The following is a 22,860-nucleotide window of genomic DNA, read 5'->3' on the forward strand; positions in this document are numbered from 1 at the left end:
GCCCTTGGAAATAAAACCTCCAAAGAATTGCTGCCAAATTGTTCACAGAGATAACTGGACAGAGAAGCACAAGACAATCACACACACCCAGAGACCCTGAACAGCAGTTAGGGTGTTATTCACCCACAGTGAAAACTCCTGATCCCCTCAGTCACGTGCTCTTTTGTTCCCTGAAAGGTGCTTTCTATGGATTTCTTACTCTTTGCGCTCCAGCCAACAGGCAGCGAGTTACACACACTCTGTAGCTTACGCTCGTTGCGTAGCTACATGAAGCCAAACTCCGCAGCACCATGGTGGAGCGTTTCGTGGCGTTACATGTCGTGGGTGGCTTTGCATGACACGCAGGCAAAGACACGTGCTGCTTTCAGGTGCTCTGCCTTCGGATGTCATTTGCTGTTCTTGTTGCCATCTGTCAAAGGCAAACGGAAAACATCTTCCTGTCCTTCCAGCATGTTGCTTGTAAGCTGCCACACCTCCCCTTCCACCAGCCTCTAGTCCCAACGTCCTCGTAAGCAGAAACCTCGGAGAGCTCGTCACACTTCAACATACAGCTGAACAGTAAAAGAAATTACAATCCCACATGTGAACAGATGCTTTCCCTCACTCCCGGTGATCAGTTTGTAGAAAACAATGATAGGTAAGCTCTGCAACCTTCCTGGATTGATAGAGGTTTCTTGCCAACCGGTGCCTTTCTTTCTTCTCTCTGGAAGTTCTTTTCATTACCCGTGCCCAGACTCCCACTAGAGGCTGCTCTGCCATTACACAAGAAGGCGCTCTGCGCTGAGGCTGCACTGACACAGGCTGTGAGAAGAACCTTTGCAAATAATCGAAAGGACATTTCTAATACACCGTGTGTAACGATACAGAGCTGGAGGGGAAGCTTTCCAGCTCGAGCCCTTAAAAACATAGCTTCTTTTGAAATACCGCTCTCGATACAATTCCATGGGTCTTGCTGCAGCCTCAGCACAGATCTTCCTGCCTCATTACTTGTAAAACATCAAAAGGCATCCCTAGAGGTGTCACCTACTCACTGGCTTGTCTGGATTGATCCTTGCTGGTGCTCACCGCGCTCACTCCAGGTGCTACACCAGGGACACACAGGCTCTGACCCTGCTCCGTGCTGGTGGCTGGCACTCGGTTTCTCTCACTCAGGCCTCCCTAGGTGCTGGCACCCAAGCACACGTGCCCACTAGCCCGTGGTGCTGGCTGCTGGCCCCAGGCCCCCATACATACAGGCACACTGGCTAGGAAGCACCTCACACAGGAACAGAGTTAGAAATGGAGTTTAATGAGAAGACGGGAGAGACAGTGGTGACCAGGTGCTGGGCGCGCTCAGAGAAGCGTACCGACCAGCCTCCTGCGTATGTGCAACCAGACCCTTTAAGCCCTTTTTCCCTCCATGTTCCCAGGCTTTTGCATCCCTAGATCCCCTCAGTTCCTCCCCTTCTCACCTTTGGTTCCTCTCCTAAGCATCCTGCACAACCCAAAGAAGCTTTTCCCTTACATCCCATCATGTGTCGGTGCCCTTTTAGGCAGTGACCCCCCGCAGTTTGAAAGGGACTCCAGTGTTGGCTCCTCTGGGTGGATTTCACACCCAGCTCTGGGGGTGAGGATCTCCTGGATCATCCCTGGAAGGGGCTGGGGCAAGGTGCACCTTCCTTCCAGTCCTTAGCGTGGGGTGCCCACCTGCCCTTGGGCCCCTCTGGGCTCATGGAAGTGGGCTTTTAACAGGCTAATGTCACTCCTTCCTGCACTGGGCTGAGGAGCAGCTGGCACGGGGTGTTCTTTGGACGGCCCCACATGCTGTTGCCTCTCTGTCCACCTTCACAGGCATGTAGCCGAGCTCCTTGACGTCCTCAATGAGTCCGCTCCCAGCCATGACGTGGATGCTGGTGTTCAGGTTCTCTGCTTCCTCTGAAAACAAGCGTCTGCAACTTTTTTTCTCTCTCGGGTTTCTCCTCAGACCTTGCAGCATTTTGTGAACCGAGGAGCCTGGCGCCTGCTCCTGCAAAAGACCCAGCACAGCGGTGTGGCAACTGTGACAAAGCTCTACCTTATCTGGCACAGAGAAGTGACGAGAAGGCAAGAGGGCTAGTAAAGGACTAGCAAGAGCTTGCAAGGAAAACCTGTGGGAGGTCAGAGGAAAGTGGGGGTGAGTCCCAGCTGTGGTCACTTACTGGTTTTGTCTGTGGAAGGCAGCAACCCCCCAGAGCTCCTTCATGCCTGTGTGACTGGCAGGGCAGGGCAGGGCAGGGCAGACTTTTCTTGGGAAACATGTGTGAGGCTGCTGATTACAGTGCCTAAGCTCTGCAGTGCTCCCTCGCCTTTGACCAGAAGGGACATCCCATCTGCCCTCCTGGGAATTTCCAGTACCTTTTCCATGCCTTTCCACCTAACCATTGACTAACTTTTCTCCTTCAGCCTTCCCCTGCACTGCTAGAGGTTAGGTGGGGCATGGGTGGTGTCATCTCTCCACTGTGGCTGTCCCATGAAGCAAAGACATGGCAGCAGGAGTGGACCCCAGCTCTCGAAGGAAGGGTTTTCTCATGTTCCTGGAAAGTGTTGCTGAGGCTTTTGAAGGATGTGAATAATTACTGGAAGCCTTGGGAGTCTGCATTACCTCACTTTGATAAGCAACATTCTGGTCCTTCAGTGTGTGCAGGCTCATTGCTTGATTGCTTAGGTCTTGGTGTAAGCCCTTCTCATTTTTCGGTGTTCTGGAAACACTATGTACGTTCAGTCTGAAAAACAAACAAATAAACAGCCATTAACTAGTCATATAATGCTTAGAAACCTCCTGGCATTCAGAGGGAATCTGGCTATTTTAAAGATGCTGTTCCTACCTGGATAATTCCCAGCGGCAGGTACATAAAAACAGCATCAGGAAACAGAAAGACAAATTGCAAGCTGGACACAGTCAAGCCATGTCATTTGCAAGAAAATGGAAATTATTCTTACTTTTTCCTTACAGTCTTGATTAGTCTCATGACACCATATATCAAGATTGCCAAGAACAGCACAGCTATTAAGACTGCCATGATGATTGTGCTCGTCTCAGCACCTACAAAAAGAAAGCACTGTAGTTCACACAGAATCTAGAGCGTTGTTAACACATTTCTTGCGTCGTTTTCCAGAGGCTGGACTGAAGTGAAACATTCATCAGTTTGTGCTCATTTATTCTTTGTAGGAAAGAAAGGAACAGCGTAACAATTTAACACTGCAGTGGGTGAGGAATTATTTTATTTTTTAAATCAATACCGACAATGTCTCACGTTTCCCTGGTTTTGGGGGAACAAAACCCCAGCATTTTTACTCCTAATCTGTTTGTGTTTCTGTATGAACAAATTTTATCGTGAGGAAAGTCACCCATCCTTCCTGAGACAACTTCCTGCAACATCTTCCATGGGAAATGTTGTTCCCCAGCATTCGACAGTCAGGGACTTGCTCCGCTGGTAACCTCCAGCTGTGAATACCGCTGGAGAGCTGATAGTGTCTGCTCTATATCAGTGATCATGTAGGAATATAAACACACAAAGACATATCTACATATGTACACAGAAATCTATCTATGTATTAGATATTTATAGATGCACACACTCACCGCACAGACACAAAGGTACCACAGGGAGGAGTCTTCTGGACAGTTTCAGATTATGAAATCTTCATCTAGCATGAGGTCTGAACACCCAGAAAAATGTCTAGCGAGACCTATGTGAAGTACAAGCTGCACTCCCACAATTACACATCTTTTCCTAAGCACCTGCTACTACATGCTGCACCTCTCCATACAAACGCAGCCTACCTTCCCTTCTTTTTTCCAGGTAAACTGCCTTCATTTTCCTTCCCTGTGGGTGCTCAAGGAGGCAGGCCAAGGCATGGAGGTGGTTGGAAGAGAAGGTGAGTCTGTTTGCCACTGTTACTGTTCCGTTTGAGTTTTGGACATGGTGTATTTCAGGGGACCCATCCAGGTCTCTCTCATTCAGCCAGGTGATGCTGGGGGCAGGCTTTCCTGTCGCTGAGCAGACTGCAGTGGAGAGACCCTCGGTGGGCAGGTGTAAATCATATTCCACTGTTAGCTCAGAAATTGCTGAGAGCAAAAAGAGAAAGTACTTTTATCACACTCTATGCCGAGTTTACGGTCAAAGCTGGACAAGTCACCTCTCTGTACGGAGGTTCTTATCTAAAAGCATCTCCTGGCTTATTTACCTTGACCGCCTCTGAGGGAAAGTGTGGCAATTCTGGAGACCCTCCACCAAGGAGATGCTGCTGCATCAAAAGTCTCACCATGGTGGAGGGGATAATGCCTCACCTACCTCCTGACTACATCAGGCCTGTGCGGAGTGCCAGAAAGTGAGAAGGTGTTGGTGGAAAACTTACTTTGGATGTTGAGGCATATCTCTTTGCTGAAGGAGCCATGAGGGAACACACTGAAAATGCATCTGTAATAGGACTCATCCTCAAATGTGAGATTTTGGAGTGTGATAGCAGAGGCCTTCACAGCTGCTGTAATGAAACGTGCCTTCTTCTGAAATGGCTCTATCAGCCTCAGCCCGTGCTTTGGGCTGTAGGTGGCTATGTTCTGGAAGGAAGACCCCATTCTCTTCTGCCAGGTGACTTGTAACACTTCCATTGAGAGTAAGAAGTTGCAAGAGAAATTTGCCTCTCCACCAAGGGCTGCTTCAATAATGCCATCAGATTTCACAGGTTCCATCAATCCTAAGAACAAAGCAAACCCCCAAATCAGAGCAAGATGAAAAGCGATTCACCCCCCAAATCAGAGCAAGATGAAAAGCGATTCACTCAAGGAAGGCTACGGTGCCCTGAAGCATCCAGTCACAGTGTCCCCATCTTGCAGAACACTGGAGCAAGGAATGTTACCATGAGGTTGTGTGGCACACTGGGAGACCTCAGACACCCTGATCTCGTGGGTGGCCATCACATCATTAGCCTATGGGACACATTGCCCATGACGAAGAGGAAGGCAGCAGTGGAACAAAGGGCCGGCAGGCTTCTTAGCAAGCACAGCAAACTCAAGCCCGTGGCCCCTCTGCCTGCTTCTTCCCAGCGCCTCTTAGCTCGCCTTTGTCTGCAAGAGCTCAGAGGTGTCCGCTACGGACCTGACAGGCAGCACCCACCCAGCAAAAGCACCTCTTGGCTCCTGAGAGCATCCCTGCTTCCCCCCTCACCGCACCTGCAGCCCAGGGCACCCCGCAGCTGGGAGGCAGCACAAACGGCTGTGGAGGAATGTCCCCCTGCCCCAGCCTCTCCCAACAGAAGCGTGCACCGCCCAGACACGTGCGCTGGAAGTGCAGACCTGCTCCATCCCTTGTGCTGAGAAGCTTAGCAACACTTGCAAAGGAGGGGAATACCAGGCTGAATAAAGAGCTGGAGTGCAAAGGGAAACTGCCCTGCACCCTCTCTGACCTGCATCTCCCCATTTCACTGCTGACCAACCCCCAGGTTACTGGCTCCTGTTCCAGTTACCAATTAGTGTTTTTCAGTCAGGGTGGCATCTGGGTCTCTCTCTTCTTGCCTAGAAAGGCTGGTGCTGCTCCAGAGTTAACCTTGTGCAGGGAAAGGATGCTCCACTCACCCATCGCAGGCTTGTCCAGCTGGCAGCCCTCACAGAGCAGCAGCAGGTAGATTTCAGCCCAGCAAAGCAGGAGAAAAAACATCACAGGACAGAGCAATTGCTCAGGGAAGCTTGTTCCCTTCTTTCCCCTGGATCTCTTCAGGCTGGCTGGCGTGTCCAGGACAAAGGCTAAAGATTTGGCGCCCAGTTTTTAAAAGCTCCTTGGAGGCCAATCAGCGGGGTGGTGCCTGGGAGCACCAACCAGGAGCCCTGCTTGCGCTTCCTCGTCAATCGTTAACAGGAGCAGGTTAAGGGCACAGCTTTGTTCCCTACCAACCGCACCAGCTGGCAGAACTAGAAATAAACAGCACAGCCTTTTATTCCGCCCCCTGCCCCCACCAGCAGCAAAGCCTGGTGTTGCTCCTCGTTAGCCCCCTGCTACTGAGCTCTGCTGTGGGTGCCATCAGAAGGAGTTGCACCTCAGAAGGTGTAAATGTGGGATCTTCCTCATAAGTGCAAGTGGTGGCTGCCAGAGAGGGAAGAAACGAGGGGCAAAGCAAGCTATTTCTTTTATTTAGCTGATGGGCAGCTAAAACCCACCACAACCTCACTTATGAGAATAGCTACGTTTCTGTAGACAAGGAAAGTTCAAGGGAAGTTGGTTTCTTGAAGCCTAAAAAGGAACCTTGGGTGTTTATAAAGCAATGCTGTATATTCTGTCGTTTATGTGAAGGATAATGTCAAATAAGATATTCTCATAGAAATAAAAATCCAATTTTTAATCTAGAAGTGTAGGGTTTTTTTTTCCTGCAAGCTTTTTAACACATTTTAGTCTTTCATGTACGATTTCAAATGCTCTTTTGGTAGACAAGCTGCTTTTTCTGCCCTTTTTCTTAGAGTGGCTAAGGTCTGCACTTTCTGACGAATGAGGGAAGTCAAAACTCTGTTTATATTGTGTATGGGTCTTAGACTGAGGATTCCCAGAGGCTTCCCAGAAATTTCAGGTAGCTTCTTTCAAGGCCAAGCAGATCAAAATAGAGCCCATCCACGGACAGCTTGGAAAAGAATTTAGTGATCCTTTCACACTCAGCTTTATATGAGGAAAAGTAAAAGCAGTGCAGAAATGAGGCGGCCCTTTGTATGGCTTCCAAAATGTGAGTAATTTCTGGTATGCTAAGAGTCAAAAGAAAAATATCCTTGGTTTTTATTGGCCTTGTTTGGTAGTCTCATTTATGAAAGAGCAAAATTAACTCAATTAGTGCGATTCTCATATTTCATCTGTTTGGCAGGTGCTCAGTACTGAAAACTGAACAAAACCCAAAAGGCTGTATTTTCTTCCATGACTGAGTCCGTAAGAAAATTTACTGGTGTGGTATCTGATAGATGAAGCATTACCCTAGGGTTATGCAACAGAAAGATGATGAATGATGCTTTCAAAGCTTTGAAAATATGCTCCGCTTCCGTTTACTTACAAAGTTAACCTGCTTGGTATCACTCATCCTGGAACAGGAAAAGGGAGCAGTCCATTCAGCCCTAATTGCTTTCTGGCTTTAGTTTTACTTCTCAAGACCTTGTCAAAATTTGCTACACTTCAGAGCTTAGATACTGGTTTTTAAAATCAATACTGAGTAACTGCATAAAGCCCTTGGAAATAAAACCTCCAAAGAATTGCTGCCAAATTGTTCACAGAGATAACTGGACAGAGAAGCACAAGACAATCACACACACCCAGAGACCCTGAACAGCAGTTAGGGTGTTATTCACCCACAGTGAAAACTCCTGATCCCCTCAGTCACGTGCTCTTTTGTTCCCTGAAAGGTGCTTTCTATGGATTTCTTACTCTTTGCGCTCCAGCCAACAGGCAGCGAGTTACACACACTCTGTAGCTTATGCTCGTTGCGTAGCTACATGAAGCCAAACTCCGCAGCACCATGGTGGAGCGTTTCGTGGCGTTACATGTCGTGGGTGGCTTTGCATGACACGCAGGCAAAGACACGTGCTGCTTTCAGGTGCTCTGCCTTCGGATGTCATTTGCTGTTCTTGTTGCCATCTGTCAAAGGCAAACGGAAAACATCTTCCTGTCCTTCCAGCATGTTGCTTGTAAGCTGCCACACCTCCCCTTCCACCAGCCTCTAGTCCCAATGTCCTCGTAAGCAGAAACCTCGGAGAGCTCGTCACACTTCAACATACAGCTGAACAGTAAAAGAAATTACAATCCCACATGTGAACAGATGCTTTCCCTCACTCCCGGTGATCAGTTTGTAGAAAACAATGATAGGTAAGCTCTGCAACCTTCCTGGATTGATAGAGGTTTCTTGCCAACCGGTGCCTTTCTCTCTTCTCTCTGGAAGTTCTTTTCATTACCCGTGCCCAGACTCCCTGTTTCTGCAAGAGGCTAATTTCTCTTCTTTTGTTGTTGTTTTTTGTTTGGTGTTTTTTTGGTGGTTTTTTTTTTTTGTTTTTTGTTGTTTTTTATATATATAAAAAGAGCCATCAGTTTAAACAGTAGTGGAAAGCATTTTTGAAACTCAGAAAGAACCACCCACCCCTCCAAAACCCCCTGAAGTACAAGTGTGGCCCCATCTGAGCAGCAAGGGCTGACGCTGAGTGCCAGGGGCTGAGCCCTGCCTGCATCCTGCCCCACACTGTCCCAGGGGAAAACCTACTTCTCCCCCAGCCCCTTCCTTCACAGGAGAGGGGGAAATCAAGCTGCAATGACAGGAAAGCTTGAAGAAAACGTGGTTTCCTTCTTTGATAATTATGGGGCTCAGGGGAAAAAATCCCTATTGTGACAGTTGCAGCCAGTTCCCCTTTCCCTGCACTCACCAGCTGTGCTATTACTAAGCATTAGGGAGCCTAAAAAAGCCTTTTATGACAAGGACTGGCTTTATTAATTCTCAGCTCTCCCACTCGCTTTCATTTCAGGTTACTTGGCTTTTTGAATGCAACCTCAACCTGCTTCATCTGGGATGCACATTTGAAATAGAGGAGCAAGGAAAAAAACAGATGACATGCACTTGCTCCAGGAAGGCAAGAGAAGAGTAAACAGCCTGCACTGGCTGTCCTCCTGCTACCCACACGACCACACCAGCTGGGTGGGCTCATTTCTGCTTCCCTAGGTCTACAAGGAAAGATTTCACAGGTGTGGGTCAGGATTCAGAGCATTACAGGAGAATTGACAGGTTATCAGCAATGAATTTTAGCAATAGGTAACACTTGTTACCCTGTGGTCGGGTGTATCTGCCCATAGAGAGTGTCCACCTCCCTCATTCTTTCCAGCTTCCTGTTTCCCACTGCACTCACCTGCCACTACACCACAACATACACAAAACCCAGCAGGCAGCCTGCTGCTCCTCCAACTGCCCTTTTATTTCCCCGCTGCCTCCTGCAGGCAGGTGGGAAGCCTGGAGACACAAGGCAGCTGTGATGGATCAGGGAAATTAAGAAGGAGGCTGTGGAAACTGCAGTAGAAGAGGGGGGAAGGAAACATGTACCTACTCTTGGCTTTTGTGTTACTTTCTAGGAAAAGCTGATGGAAGCTGGAGTTAGCAACTTCCTCATGCCTGATGACTCCTGGCTTGAAGCCTGTTGCTCCTGGCATCTGGGTTACAAGTTCAGGCTGGCTGCGGTCTTGGCCTGATCTCTCGTGGCCTTTGGGGCACAGGTTTGACACCTGGAGCTCAGAGCAGCATGCCAGGCTGCTCCATGGGTTTCCTGCGCCCCAGCTCCTTGGCAGGGCTCCCTTGTGGCACTGTCAGCCACAACTCCCAGCCCAGCACCCCAACAAAACGCTGCCCTGTTTCAGACAGTCCCTCACCCAGTTTTGAATTTGCAACATTAAAATACCAGAAAGGAGTAAATATAATGTTCAAAACCCCAGAAAACATGAAACAGGGGTTTCATTATGCAGCCAGCTGGAGTATCAAATAAATACAGCTTTTTTTCTATAAAAAGCAATATTATAGTGGAAATAAATAAATAAATAGATATTTTATATATATAAATTGTCCTTTTCCATATATATCTTCGAGTGGGTCACAGCAGGTTTGCTTGGAAGCCCGAGGTGCTGTTGCAAGGAGTTTTTCTCTCACACGTGAAAGGCAGGCAGCTGCTCAGGTGTTCAGTGGTGTCCTGGGGCCGGGGGCCACCGCGGGAGCCTGCCCGCCCGCAGCTCTGTACTGCCCACACTTCTTGGCCTTGGTACAGGCAGGAAGGACCTAACAGGAGAGAGGTTGTTGATTTTTTTTTCCTTCTTCAAAATATGTGGATGTTTGAAGGGCAGGGGTGAAGATCCGGGCTATCCGTGTTAGCAAATGGGTCCTTGCATCTTTCTGTGTGAGGGGTGACTAAAGTTTTCGCTTTGCAAACCCCCCAGCAGGCTCCAGCTTGGACCTAGAGGCATGGCGCCCAGGGGAGACGTGTATGGCATTTCCTCCCCCTGCTTATTTTTCTCCAAAACACTCATCAAAAGTCAGGGTGCATGCTCTAGGTGTATCTTGTGAGAAGGCTGAGGTGCCTTCAGCGCAAAACTGAGCTGTGATTTTCCCGAAACAATGCCACCTCACTGGGTTTGCCCTCTCCTTGAGCTTGCGTCCTGCACCCCCTGCATCAGGATGGCCTCGGCGAACAGCCAGCAGCATCCCAGCCCCTGGCACAGCACGGCACCCTGGGCTTTCCTCCAGAGGCATGCTCTTCCTCTAAAACCCCTTTTGGTTGAGACGCGTCCTTGTAGCTGCTTCCTCCACAAGCTGCGCTGGCCATGCCAGGGGGAAGTTATTTTAGGAAGCTGCAGAAGAACGGTGCAAGGGCATGGCCACTTCTTGCACAGCTATTTTGTGCATAAATATAGGAACAGAGCAACGCTTCTCCCGCAGCGTGCCTTGCCATTGAGAAAGTGAACGTTTTCTAGCTGTCGTCAATGTTGGGCGCCTATGAACCTGGCTAATTATGTTCAGGTTTCTCCTTCCCAGCCATCTGGCTGGGGGCTAATCCCTTCGTCCTTCTCCAGCCCCGGCGCAGCCCGCGCTGGGTAGCCTGCAGCCAGCCCTGGGGTGGCCGGGCAGAGCCGGGTCCCAGTGTCGAGCCCCGTGACCGGTGGGGGCGAGCCCTGCAGCACCCCAGGGAGAGGCAGACCTACCCAGCACGGCTGGTCTGGGTTTCTCTCTGGGTCACACAGGTGCTTGAAGCAGCGGTGCAGGAGGCAGCTGAGAATGAAGAGGGAGGTCAGGGAGACCAACACCCCCACCACAATGGCAACGGCCAGTGCCACACTGGTGTCTGGACCTGTGGGCAAAGCAACGGGTACTCAGTTTGTGCACGAAGAAAATACACCAATCCCCAACCCATTCCAGACATCCCTTCGCCAGTCACTGGGGTGAGACAGGGTGGAGAGGGGCTACTGGGAGCCCATACCAGCATGGCCACCAGTGGCACCGCCAGCAGACCTGTGCTTGGGGCCTGATTCCACAGGTAGGCATGTGGCACCCAGCTCCTCCAGGACACCCAAAGCCGGCGCGTCTTGGGGTGTGTCAGGCTGCGTGACACGGACACCCTGCGAGTCCCTGGCAGAGGCAGGGAGGCTGGGGCACATGGTGGTGTGTAGGAGACCCGATGAGCGGTAAGGCATTGTGTGCCGTATCCCAGGGTGTCTTGGATGCTCCCCAGCACCTCCTCCATCTCTCCCAAGCCCAGCCTCGGCTGCTCTTTGCTCTTCCAGGTGCCTTCCCGACCTGCTCCCAACCCTCTGAGGGGTTTCCTGATCTACCCCAGGAGGTGTTTCATTGTCTCCTCCCCGCTCCAGGGCAGGAGCAGGGCTACATACTGACCCTGCATCAGGCTCTCCGTGGGCAGGACCAGGGTCACGTTTAAACCAGGGTGTTGGATCATGCAGGCGATGGGGTACTCCTGGAGGATTTTGGAGTGGGCATGAGTGAAATTGCTGATGACAGTCACGGTCTGGTTGCTGAGCCTGACGTGGTATTCCCTTGGTTTCTGCTGCAGGATGCTGGGAAGGCGCCAGGTGATTTTTGGAGCTGGTTTCCCTGTTGCTGAGCAGCTCATCCTCACCACTTTCTCAGAGCCCTCAGCTTTGTCTGGACTGGATATAAGCTTCGCCTCCACTTTGGGGTCTGAGATGGCTGTAAAACACAAATTGACAAAATCTGTTACTTTCTGCTCATGTTTGAGCAAAGAGTGTTTGTGTTTACCATTATTTCAGAGGACAACCTTGATATCTAATCTTGCCTCCCTCTCCCCCAAAGCCCTGGCAGTGACAAATAAACATGGAAGTGTTCAGGCAGTGGTCTGGAAATGAAGAGCTTAGCAAAAACAAAGGGTAAGAGGGTAGAAGCATCCGTATTTCAATTCTGTTATTAATGGCAGCGGTGTAGCATCTCAACTGAGAAGTGGTGATTATGGGCAAGTAAAAAGCAGCAGGTACTGAAACCATGAAACCACATGTTGTCCTCCCTCTGAAAGGGCTGAACTGCTTCAGTGAGCCAAAATTCTTGTTCTTTTCCTTTAAATGCTTCTGCAGCATTAGCTTGATTGCTCTTTGACTTGTGGACCAAAGGACTTAATGCATCTATTTATGCAACACAGTAACAGTGAATTTGTATGTGGTTATGCCACAAGATTTCACCTGTGGAGGTTTTGTGCTTGTTCAACTTTCTTCCCTCTGGTGTTGTGTTTTGGGGGCATCATGGTATCCCTCAAAACCTTCAGTAAAGGTCATTTCTTCTGAACTCTCTCTCACCCTAGAGATTTACGGATGCTGTCACGCCTAGTCTTAGTCAGCAAGAACGATGAACTACAGGCACCGTTCACGCTTACTCACTCACATGAAGCCTTGCTTGTTGATTCCTGCTGATAGAAACCCTATTTGCAAGGAATACAGGGAGGGGAGGAGTGCAGGAGGCTGCTTTCAACCTGGGTAGAACTGCAGGGGAGATCTGAAGGCGTAAGGACACATCTATCCCCTGTAGAAAATCACCTGTTTATTCCTGGGCCGTAACATCGTACCATAATTCAGGTCAGGAAGGACCTCTGGAGGTCACCTGGTCCAAGCCCCTGCTCAAAGCCAGTCTAACAGCCTCCGTTTGCTCAGGCTAAGATCTACACAGGCGCATAGCTCCGTGTGGGAGTGCGGTCCACAGGTTTCCGTGTGGCAGCTCTGCAGCCTGCCTTCCGCCTCACTGCATGTGCTGGCGGCGCAGGGGTCCAAACCACACTCTACTTCTAGGTCCTCATTTCTGAGAATATTACATTTTTAACCACTTCAGTGCGCTAGCAATTCTAGTTTAATTCAACTCTGAGTTAATACAAATGCCCTCTGATTAAAAAAGTATTCTTGCTATATTTAGTAGTATTCCGTGTGTATTTTTCTATTTACATAGCAAAAAAAACAACGATCAGTGCAATATTGATGCAGAAATTAATTTTTGTCTCAACACTACCAAACATATCACTGTCATTTAGTGATCTTACCTTTAAAAAACCAAAAATATCTGTTTATTCTTCTTAGAAAAAAATGATTCTTTTTCCTTTTGGGAGGTAAACAAAGATATGCATATGAACGAGATGTAGCAGACACCAAATGATCCTGTGAAACGGGGAAAAGGCTTGTGCCAGATGCATAATGGTGCCTACAACCTCCTGATACAATTCCAGATGCATCTCATGAGGTTGTCTGGATCCTCCAAGCCATAACTGCCAGAGGGTGGAAGGAAAACATTGTATACCATCTTCCTGTGTGCACGTGTGTGTGTTTTGGTTGTTTTTGTGGTTTTTTTTAAATGGCTAGACCTCATTTATTTACTATGGTTGTGCCTGCCTAGAAAAAAAAAAAAAAGTGGGTATTTCTCATTTTGTGCATCACCTGTAGACAGAAATTCAAACCCCACAGAACTGACGAAACCCACTAGTGTTGCTCTGAGAGCAACAAGAAAAGTGTGTAGGGGGATTTCAGCTGGAACTTCTCAAAATCTCCCATGTATGAAAATACAAGTGTCACGAACAGTTTATGTTTTGATTAATAAATGAACTTCTTTTGCTCACGGGATGCATAAAAATAACATCTCCACCTACAGCATTAACTTCAGATATTAGATTGCAACATTCAAAAGCAGTAAAGGAAAGCTATCACGGATGCTTCCAGAGGGGATGAGCAAAATTGCTCAGTGCCTTGGCAGGAACACATGCGCTCCTCATCTGCTCTTCTTCTGACTAAGCAGTTCTCTCTCTTCTCACATTGGACACCAAGGAATGATTTTTGTGAAAAAAATCCTGCAGGGATGAGCTTCCCCTTAGCAAATGTCTATAACAGATGGCACAGTCAAAACCTGTAAGCGCTTGCTCTTGCAGTGAAGTCCTGCTACGCTGTTCATTAGTGTGTGCCCACCGTTGATACCTGATGTATACATTGAAATTAGCTGCTGCTTCTCCTTTCATCAAAATATTTGTTCCTAGTGAAAAAGTATCCACAAGAGATACTGTGCACAAGTACTTGCTTTAGTAGCTCTTGCAGAGCAGTGCTGCAAACATTCCCAAATTCAAGCTGTTCCCAAGCATTGTTCCCAAGTAATCAAAAAAGGGACTTCCTAGTGAAGTACATCAGCTTTAATTATCTCTAACGGCCTTCTGTAATCAAAGGGGGGTTTTCAGGTCACGATGAGCTTTTTATGTTTAAAAGCTTGACAGTCATCTCAGAGAGATGGATAAAAAATTTCAGGAATTACAGTGTGGCTTGTGATGGCAGAAAGCCTTTTGCAACCGTATGGCTGTTAACCAGCAACGCCGTGCCTAGGTTTCCCTGTCTGAGAAACAATGATGGCATTTCTCCGCTGTGCTCGAGACTTCCAGGTGAATGGAGCTGTCTACAGTGAAGGCAGAAGGTCTCTGAAGACAGCCCAGCAAATCCCTGGGGAATTTTGTGACCCAGCAAATCTTGCCCGTTCTCAAGAGGTGCATCCCCCTGCCTCCGTACGTGCTCACTCAAGCCCCTTCCTGGGTTTCATTCTCATCCTCTTTGGCCATGAAGGTCAGCAAAACATTTCCAAAGCAAAACAGAGGGGGAAGGGGAGCAGGCTGTTCAAAAGAGACCCGCCAAGCACGCTTGGAGCTATTCTGTTTCAAAATGGGTTTTGCTACAGGGTAGGAAATTTCTGCTGCTTCTTGAGTTTGCTGCTTTCAGCCAGGCAGGTCTGAGATTCCTGCAGTCATACCCGTCTCTTTCATCACAGTGTTGGATCCAGTTCTTACAGGGCTTCACTTCCCCTCACCATGGCGTGACGGTGCCCGTCCTGGAAGAGCCCCCCTTGTGACGGCTGGGGTAATCCGGCAAGTACCAGCCTGTAAACTCCCTGGCAGTCCCCTCGTGAGGGCAGAGATGTGGCAGCCTTTCATTTTCATCTGGTGACTCCGGCTTGCTCACCTTGCCCTGAATCCCTGAGTCTTGGGAGATTCCTGCTGGCTTCACACACCATCCCGGGGGGTCCTCTGCGCTTGTTCACACAAGTGGTTCCCATTGCTATGAGTGGGGGAATAAGGGAGTAGACTGCAGCTTTTAAGTAGCATCACAATAAATTAGCTCTGATAAAATACACCATATGTGAACCAAAATCTTCTGGCACAGTGCCAAACGCTTAGCTATTCATGGTGACCCTCCAGGACATGTTCGATAAAGCATGTTTTGGGGAGACCACAACGACCCCCCTGAGCCAGCCCCTGGCAGCAGCAGTGGGCTGACGAGAAGTGAAAATCTTCTCAGTTCATGTGTTTCCATCTGAGAAGGTTTTCTGTTAAAGTGCTCTGCTGAAGGATGAATCATAGCCACAAGGCTGGAGGATTTGGGAAATATTTCTCCCACTCCAATTAAAAAAACCAGCAACCAAGCAAATCTAAGTTTGTGTTTAGATTTATATGGTAAACAAGAATGGGATCCCTCTGCAAGCCATTTCCGTATTTTCCAGTGTTTACCCACTGAATGACTCAGGGTTGGGTCTCTTTAGGAACACCTTCCTCTTCGTATCTAAAATATTGAGTGAATTTCTCCTAATTTCTCTTTCCTGCTCTAGGAGCTTTCCCAAGAAAGAGGAAAAACAACTTTTGTTCCAGGACTGGTTTTCCCTCGCATTGCCCATCAGCCCCCCTCCCCTTTCCCCTGTTGCCCAGTCATCATTCCCCCATCTTTTTTTCCACGCAGAGTACTCCTGGCACGTGGATATACGTGTGGAAATCTGTGTCTGTGTCTTTGCCAGCAGAAGGTGCTAGGGATAAATAAAAAACCCCGCAGGGGTCATACCACCAGTGGCAGGTCCCAGGCACCGATATTTCCCACGTGGGACCTGATCTTTGGCCAGTGTCCCCACAGCAGAGTCACCGATGAGAAAGTCGCGAGCCAGGTGTCCTCGGGGCACGTTTAACTTTCTCACAGGCAGAAAACAAGACCCTTCCTCAAAAGACAAGCAGCTTTTCTGTCTGGTTCCTTTTGAGGTCATCTGTTTCTCTCTTTCGGCCTATACTTGCCGTTTGATGATTTCACGTGGGGGTGTCAGGTATTACCGTCTTGACTCATGATTTGCTTTAACTCACTTCTTGAAGTGAGACCGACCTGCCCCAGGTATTCATGTGGCAAAGCCACAAGTTGTGCCCTGTTTCAACCTTTTGGTTTTTTCATCTCTTTTCTGAGCCCAGCCCAGCTACCGTCATTTTTACTCTAGCTCGTTTTGATACTGGATACTCTGGTCACGCATATGCCTCTCTGCCTTTGGAATACTTTAGATTTTTCTTGAGACTGAAGGCAGAGTAAGAAGAAAAGTGCCTGATTTCCAGGCCTGGGAGGGGGCAGCAGCAGCGGAAGGCAGCAGAGGGGTGCAGGGGCCGTGGTGGCCAGCTGGCAGCACAGCACGTGGCCAGGGAAACTTGGAGGAAGTCATGAGTTACGCAGCAGCTTTGGGATCTCGCTGCTGACTTGAAGAAGAAGAAGAAGAAAATGAAAGAGCTGTTGAAAGCTGGTTTCCCATCAGAAGTCAAAGCAGAGGGGGAGGGAGAGCCAGAAAGGAAACGGAACCACTTTTCCCACAGCCATTTAGCAATGACCAGTGGTCAGGGAAGGATTTTTGCAGGGAAAATGACTTGGTCCCCAGACGACAGCCCATACGCAGTCATGATGCCTTACCATAAACCTTGAGACACATCCTGCTGGTAGCAGGCCCTGAGGGGAACATGTTGAAGATGCACTTGTAGCATCCTTCGTCTTGGAGGGTGACTCCATGAAGGGAGATGGCCGAGGTTTGTAGCTCACTGCGGGTAAAGCTCACGTGGCCAACATAGCCCTTTGCTATCTTTTGGCCGTTCATGGTACTGTAAGTTGCTATGTTGTCTTCAGCCCCATCCACCTCCTTCTGCCAGGTCACCTGTAGCACATCTTCTTCTGTGACCGACCGGCATGCAAAAGTAACGTTTCCACCTGCCTGGACCGCCTGGACCTTTTTGTGCATCACCTGCACAGAGCCTGGGGGAGAAGCAGTTGTTGTACTCAGCGTTTCTCACCACCCTTCTGCAGCCCACCCACAGCAGAACCCCCCGCAACCCCTCGCCCTCGCTCCTGAGCAGAACAGCTCTGGAGGGTTTCTCTGCCCTTCCATCCAGGGAAAAAACGAAAACACAGCTTGAAAGAGAGTTTTGCTGGCCCTGACACCTCTCACGCAAAGCATCTCACCAGCTTGATACCTGTGCTGCAGAGCGAGCTGCTGAGACAGGTGGCTCTGGTGTCTGCAGCAGGTGATTTCTGTCTGCTAAGACTTATCTCACAGGGGCACCTATGGAGAGGTTCCCTAAATATTCAGCCGTGCCATCACCCCCACACCCATCGGTGTATTACTGCTCTCTGAGCCCTCCTGCAGCACAGGGAGAAGTGAACCAGTAAAGCTGCTAAAAATTATTACTTGTATCACTACACATTGTGTGCCCACGGTTATCAGAGACTGACAACAGAACAGAAAACCAGAAGGAAAAAGCAGAGTAGGGAGGACCAGAAGCAAACCACAGCTGCTCTGCCAGCTCAGGCTTGAGGCCATGCAGCTGGGAAGCAGCTGAGACCCTTCTGAAGGCTCACAGACAGAAAATTTCATAGCGCAGACGCCATGATATTAAAGGTCTCTGGGGGAAAGAAAAAACCCAATCAGTTTCCTCTTCCAATTCGCAGACACGTGTGGAAAAACTATTAAAGGAACAGGCAAGCAAAGTGGATGCTCCCAGGTGTGACAGCGTGGCTGCACAGTTCTCTCACAATAGCAATTTTCAAAGTTTATTTTTGTACTTTGGCAGAAGGGAAATACCAGCAGGGACAGTTACACACTGAAAACATAATTCAATTTACAAGCAAGGGAAATCTCTTTGCAGGCTTTAAAGAGGCGTGAGGCTGTCTGCAGTGCCCAGGGACACTCGGCTAACCCACCCGACAGAGCGCTCTGGGGTGCTGCCCCCGCCACGGCCATGGCCACGGCCAGGCCGGTCACCAAGAAGCCAGCCATGAAGCTGTGCCAGTCATTTTGCTTTTCAGAGCTCGGTAGTGCCATAAGCAGAACACAAAGCAAGCCCGCAGAAGCTAATTTGGAACAAATTCAGGCTTTTCTACGTGTTCTTTAATTACAGAACCCAACGTAACACCCCCATGCTTTTAGTGCCCTGAGTACCTCTAAGCACCATGTCCAGCACTACAGATAATTCTGTCCTGATTAAGCAAATCAGTGCCATACTCTGACCCAAATCCCAGCCACAAGAGCAGATTAAATCAAACTTCAGTCACGCAGGTCATTCGGACTGTTTGGACGTTTGCCTGGCTCATGATCTGCAAACTGTAGTAAATTCATACATCTGTCTGCAGCGTGTAAATACACTGGTGGTAAATTAAGGTGATGATGCCATCAAGGCAACTGGCAGTGACATGCCTGAAGTCCCTCACTATCAAGTGCAGTGCCACAAGTCCCCTGTCACTGCTGGGCTTGCCCTGGGGGGTGTGCGAGGTGGGGAGTGCAGCACCCAGCAGTGCCCAGCAGCACCCAGCAGCGCCCAGCAGCGCCCAGCAGCACCCAGCAGCGCCCAGCAGCGCCCAGCAGCGCCCAGCAGTGCCCAGCAGCACCCAGCAGCACCCAGCAGCGCCCAGCAGTGCCCAGCAGCACCCAGCAGCACCCAGCAGTGCCCAGCAGCACCCAGCAGCTGGCAGGGCCACCCAGGTCCCTAAGGCTGTTACAGACAAACAGGGACTTACCTGATGCACTGGTCCAGATGCTGAAGAGGAGCAGACAAGCGACCATCATCTTAGCTGTGCGCACAGCGAGACAAGCGAGCGACTGATCCATTGAGCGCGGCTTCCCCTTTTTTATACGCTTCGCTCCTGCTCTAGGGACATTCCCCCTGCCTGCACGTACGGTAAGAGGCACCTCATAAAAACCTCCTGCCCCTCCAGCACCCAGCTGAATAATAGAAATTTCAGGAGACATGACAACAAATGTCAGAGCCAGAAACCGAAGGTTTCCCAGCCGGGCTGCTGGACGGACAGGGGTAACGGGTTACAAGGCTGGGTTTTTCACGGGTGCCTTTCCCATAAGGTTAAGCTTTTGCAAGTGCCTAAATACAAGCCCAGATTTCTAAGCTGGCTGAGCACGTGGCATCTGCAGGGGACAGAAGGACAGGCCACCCTGGGCTCAGGGAAAGGAACTCCGGTCAATAGTCATGCTGCAATGAGTAGTACAAATGTCCCCAGAATGTAACCCAGAGGGCCCAGTTAGGGGTCTGCACCCCACGTGCAAATCAGTGCAGACCCAGGAGGTGCTGCTGCCACTGTAATGCAACTCCATGTCCAGGTACAGAGACCAGAGCAAGCCAAGCGCCCAACCCAGGGCTTGGGTCATATGTTGCCACAGGGATAAAACAGAGCCTTGGTCTCCCCTCTCCTCCGTTGAGGCTGCCCCATCTCCACGTGTCCGTGCTCCTTCCCCAGCCCTGTCCCTTGGAAAGCCAGCGCTGCCACCCCACAGCTGCACCCCTTCTTCTCCACTCTCACCTGCCACCACATCAAAATAGCTCTCACAGCTGGTTTGAGTCATTGTTTTGGTGCCTTTTTTGCTCTGTCACTAGTACACCTGTGTTTCTTTCTGCTGGCTGGGATCGCACAGCCGAAACCAAGCAAACCCCCAGCCCATGGGTCGGTCACGCACCGCGCAGCAGGAGCCCCAGCCAGCCAGACCTCATTTGCTAATCAAACTTGTACTGGTGAACTTGCCTTTCGTGTCTCTGCTTTCTGATTAGGTGGCTGACAGTTCTGAAAGTTCTTACTACTCCCCATGACTATGATGGCATTGAAAAATGTTTTTGCTTTGAGTTGAATTGCTGTGCAGATTAACCTTGAATCATGCAAATAGGTTGAGGCAAGCCGATGGGCCCAAGGCACAGCGCGCCAACAGAAGTTCTCAGACGTGCTTCACATACACAGTGCCTTCTCTCTTCCTGAGCTGTAATTAATTATCTGAAAATAGAAACATCTCAAGTATCATTATTCCTCTAAAGAAACATTTCCAATGTGCTTTTGAGTAGGTTCAATAATTTGTTCCCATCACTCTGCAAATGGCAATTGCTTCATACTACTTTCTTTTTCCTTTGAGGTAGCACATCTCATTTGCCTTTCTTTGAGTTATTTTCATGGGCACATTTTCCTACAAGTTTTCTGGAAGGGCATTCTGGCCCCACCAAAATGAGAAATCAGTGAAAACCCATTCTTGTGGGGTTTGCTAGACCATTTTACAGCTATTAAGCAATGTAAATAGCTCTGACAGGCTCTGGACCAAGTCAGAGGGAAAACTACCAGCCTCGAAATGGAGATTCATAAGCAGATATTCAATTTCTTGTTATCAGCCTCTCAGAACTTCCCAAACTGAAAAAAAGTGTTGAAGATTTCTTGAAACTACATCCTTTTGCACCAAAGCCTCCTAGCAGGGCACGAGTGGCCTATGCAAAGATTCATTCCAGGCTTTGCTGGTGCCCTCACCTTAGTTCTGCCACAATTTTGAAACAAAAGATTAGCAGAACTTTCCGTAAGCTTACTGACACAGTTGAAATCCTCGTAGCTGAACTTCACCACTTAGTGACCACAAAAGGAACTGCACTTGACTTAAAAAGGAACAGCAAGCCCAGCTGATGTCTTTTTCTGCTCATAGGAGTTCTTCTTGTCAGTTTTAACCATTTTGTTTTCTGCCAGAATCACTCTAATCTTCAAAAAAAAAAAAAACCCAAAAAAAAAACACCAACCACAAAAAAAAACCCCAAACAAACCTGAAAACCTGGGTGCTGTTACTGCAAACACCTTCCAAATAAAGAGCAAACCTCCGCTCTCAGCAGCACCCAGGCAGAGGATAGAGACAGCTATTGCAGGTGGAGAAATGTGGTGACTTTCTTTACAGCATCCCCTACCTGGTGCTACAAGCCACAGATGCTGGCTGCTCCTTCCAGGAGCCTCTCCCCTGATGGCTCCTGATGCCACAGGGCGCCCAGGCATGCAGGCACCTCCAGCCCAGCCTTCGTGTGGGGGTGTGGGCATACACATCCAACTGCTGCAGCATCTCTTTCTGACCCCCCCCCCCTTCTTCCAGGGACCAGCAGGTGATTCGTTACTTTCAACGCAAGGCAGGCAGGAAGGGAGGTCTGCTCATGAACCTCGCTCCTTATTTCAGTTTTGCGAGTGCGTCTTGAAATGCATCTATTCAGGCAGTTCCTGATCTGTTCATCTTTGCACAGTGTTCTGGGTTTTTTTAGGATTACAAGGATTCCTCCTTGCTTGCCAGTCCAATCCCACGCTCTCCTGCTTCACTTGCACAGCAGCTTCATTTCTGAGAACTGCACACCATGCCTGAGCTTCAGGCGCTTTCCAAAGCCAGTGAAAACCTGGGTATAAATCTGGCAGAAGACAGTTTGCTTGAAAAATCTGGTGAGTCACATTCTTCCTGTCCTTTCTGCTGCACTAGAATAGTCTCTCTGTTTCCCAGCAATGCAAGCATTAATTGCACAGTCACTAAATAGCAATGTTTCAACACAGCCTGAGTAACTAACGCTGAACTTCTGAAAAAGGTTGCTGGTGGGAGCCACTCAGGCGCGATTGTCTGAGTCTATGTCTAAAACATTGTTTTAGATGTCTAAATGTCTAAAACATTGTTTTGTCAACCATCAGACTAAAACATTGGGGTTTCAACCATCCAGACCTAGGCTGGGTAGCTGCCTACCTTGTCAGCAGCAGTCAGTGCCACCTCTCAAGGCATCTCCTGCAAAGAGAACATGAAACAGAAGGAGATGGTTTCATCCACTGCAGAGCTGTAGTGGCTTTCAGAGGTCTATCAGTACTAGTAGTGGGTACCACTGCTGGGAAGCAGATTATCAAATACAATCGAACAGGCCTGACACTTCATGGCATGTTCATCAATATTTCTGTGTATGGCAAAGCCCTACACATTTTGGCTGGATTTGGAGAGCTGCAGTACACTGGCATAAAGACAGTAGCTGCATCGATGATGTACGCTCCAGCCTGTGTGGCTGCATCGGGGTGGGCTGTGGCAGGAGCGGCAACCAGCAGCCAAGGGATGCTGCAGGACCAGGTGATGCTCATTTGGGCAGGGCTACAGGCAAAGCATCCCGTTTGTGCACAAGTTTTAGATCAGATGGCACAAGTGCAGTTTGCACGTGTCTGCAGCTGTTTATCCTTGGTCGCGTTTGACTTGGAGATGCTTGATCTGTTCCCAAAGGGGGCTCCTTCCCTCCGCTGCTGCAGGCTGCAGTAAAGGACTGCAAACTACAGCTGCTGGCACTGAAATCTGGTGCGGGATTGCCTAGCAGAGTGCAAAAGAGAAGTGTTGGAGTGGGGCTGCTTAGCTGGGACCCACCACTTGCGAGGTGTACATCTGTCTGCCAGACCATATGGGAGCGGGCGGCAGCACGTTGTGAAACTGTCTGGTTACCCACCCGGCGCTTCTTACCTCTGTGTTTTGCTGAAATTGCTGCAGACACCTGAAATCTTATAGAGACTTTTATTTTTTTCCTTCTTTTCCAGCAATGTACTGTGATGACAATGTGTGAATCAAAACATACTTACTCCCTGAACTATCAGCCCTGCAAATTGCATTTCTGGTTCTTCTATTTTTCTTCTTCCTTGTAGCTCACAAAGAAGAAAAAGGGATAAAAAAAAAGGCAAAAAAGGAGAGAAGGAAGCAAAACCAGATTGCATGGAAAGCTTCAGTAGGAAA

At 49.1% G+C, this 22,860-nt stretch overlaps 2 protein-coding genes and 1 long non-coding RNA gene across 8 annotated transcripts; all 3 read right to left on the reverse strand.

The window, feature by feature from the left end:
* Nucleotides 1–1,267: 1,267 nt before the first annotated feature.
* LOC308059538 (nectin-1-like) lies at nucleotides 1,268–7,536 on the reverse strand. 2 transcript variants are annotated; one of them, XM_080377033.1, is made up of 6 exons: nucleotides 7,413–7,536; nucleotides 4,378–4,716; nucleotides 3,803–4,087; nucleotides 2,959–3,061; nucleotides 2,621–2,741; nucleotides 1,268–2,005 (listed from the first exon to the last, which is right to left on the reverse strand). In XM_080377033.1, the coding sequence occupies exons 2-6, from the start codon at nucleotides 4,709–4,711 to the stop codon at nucleotides 1,739–1,741; spliced, it is 1,110 nt and encodes a 369-aa protein (XP_080233159.1). In that variant the 5' UTR covers nucleotides 4,712–4,716; nucleotides 7,413–7,536; the 3' UTR covers nucleotides 1,268–1,738. The 2 variants fall into 2 exon arrangements, with proteins under 2 accessions (XP_080233159.1, XP_080233158.1); XM_080377032.1 differs by lacking the exon at nucleotides 7,413–7,536 and adding an exon at nucleotides 5,594–7,301.
* Nucleotides 7,485–20,099, reverse strand: LOC308059539 (OX-2 membrane glycoprotein-like). 4 transcript variants are annotated; one of them, XM_080377037.1, is made up of 5 exons: nucleotides 18,843–20,099; nucleotides 16,749–17,084; nucleotides 11,398–11,709; nucleotides 10,710–10,855; nucleotides 7,485–7,622 (listed from the first exon to the last, which is right to left on the reverse strand). In XM_080377037.1, the coding sequence occupies exons 1-5, from the start codon at nucleotides 19,072–19,074 to the stop codon at nucleotides 7,578–7,580; spliced, it is 1,071 nt and encodes a 356-aa protein (XP_080233163.1). In that variant the 5' UTR covers nucleotides 19,075–20,099; the 3' UTR covers nucleotides 7,485–7,577. The 4 variants fall into 4 exon arrangements, with proteins under 4 accessions (XP_080233163.1, XP_080233161.1, XP_080233160.1 ...); XM_080377035.1 differs by lacking the exon at nucleotides 7,485–7,622 and having other exon boundaries at nucleotides 9,416–10,855; nucleotides 18,843–18,992; nucleotides 19,978–20,099; XM_080377034.1 differs by lacking the exon at nucleotides 7,485–7,622 and having other exon boundaries at nucleotides 9,416–10,855; nucleotides 18,843–18,992; nucleotides 19,638–20,099.
* Nucleotides 20,100–21,190: 1,091 nt separating this feature from the next.
* Nucleotides 21,191–22,774, reverse strand: LOC308059547. Of its 2 annotated transcripts, none has more exons than XR_013926312.1 (3): nucleotides 22,710–22,774; nucleotides 22,594–22,624; nucleotides 21,191–21,885 (listed from the first exon to the last, which is right to left on the reverse strand). It is a non-coding gene; the product is annotated as an uncharacterized lncRNA (long non-coding RNA). The 2 variants fall into 2 exon arrangements; XR_013926313.1 differs by having other exon boundaries at nucleotides 22,580–22,624; nucleotides 22,710–22,759.
* Nucleotides 22,775–22,860: the final 86 nt, after the last annotated feature.

The sequence above is a fragment of the Falco punctatus genome (assembly GCF_963210335.1).
Source record: "Falco punctatus genome assembly, chromosome: 2".
Classification (NCBI taxonomy): Eukaryota; Metazoa; Chordata; class Aves; order Falconiformes; family Falconidae; genus Falco; species Falco punctatus.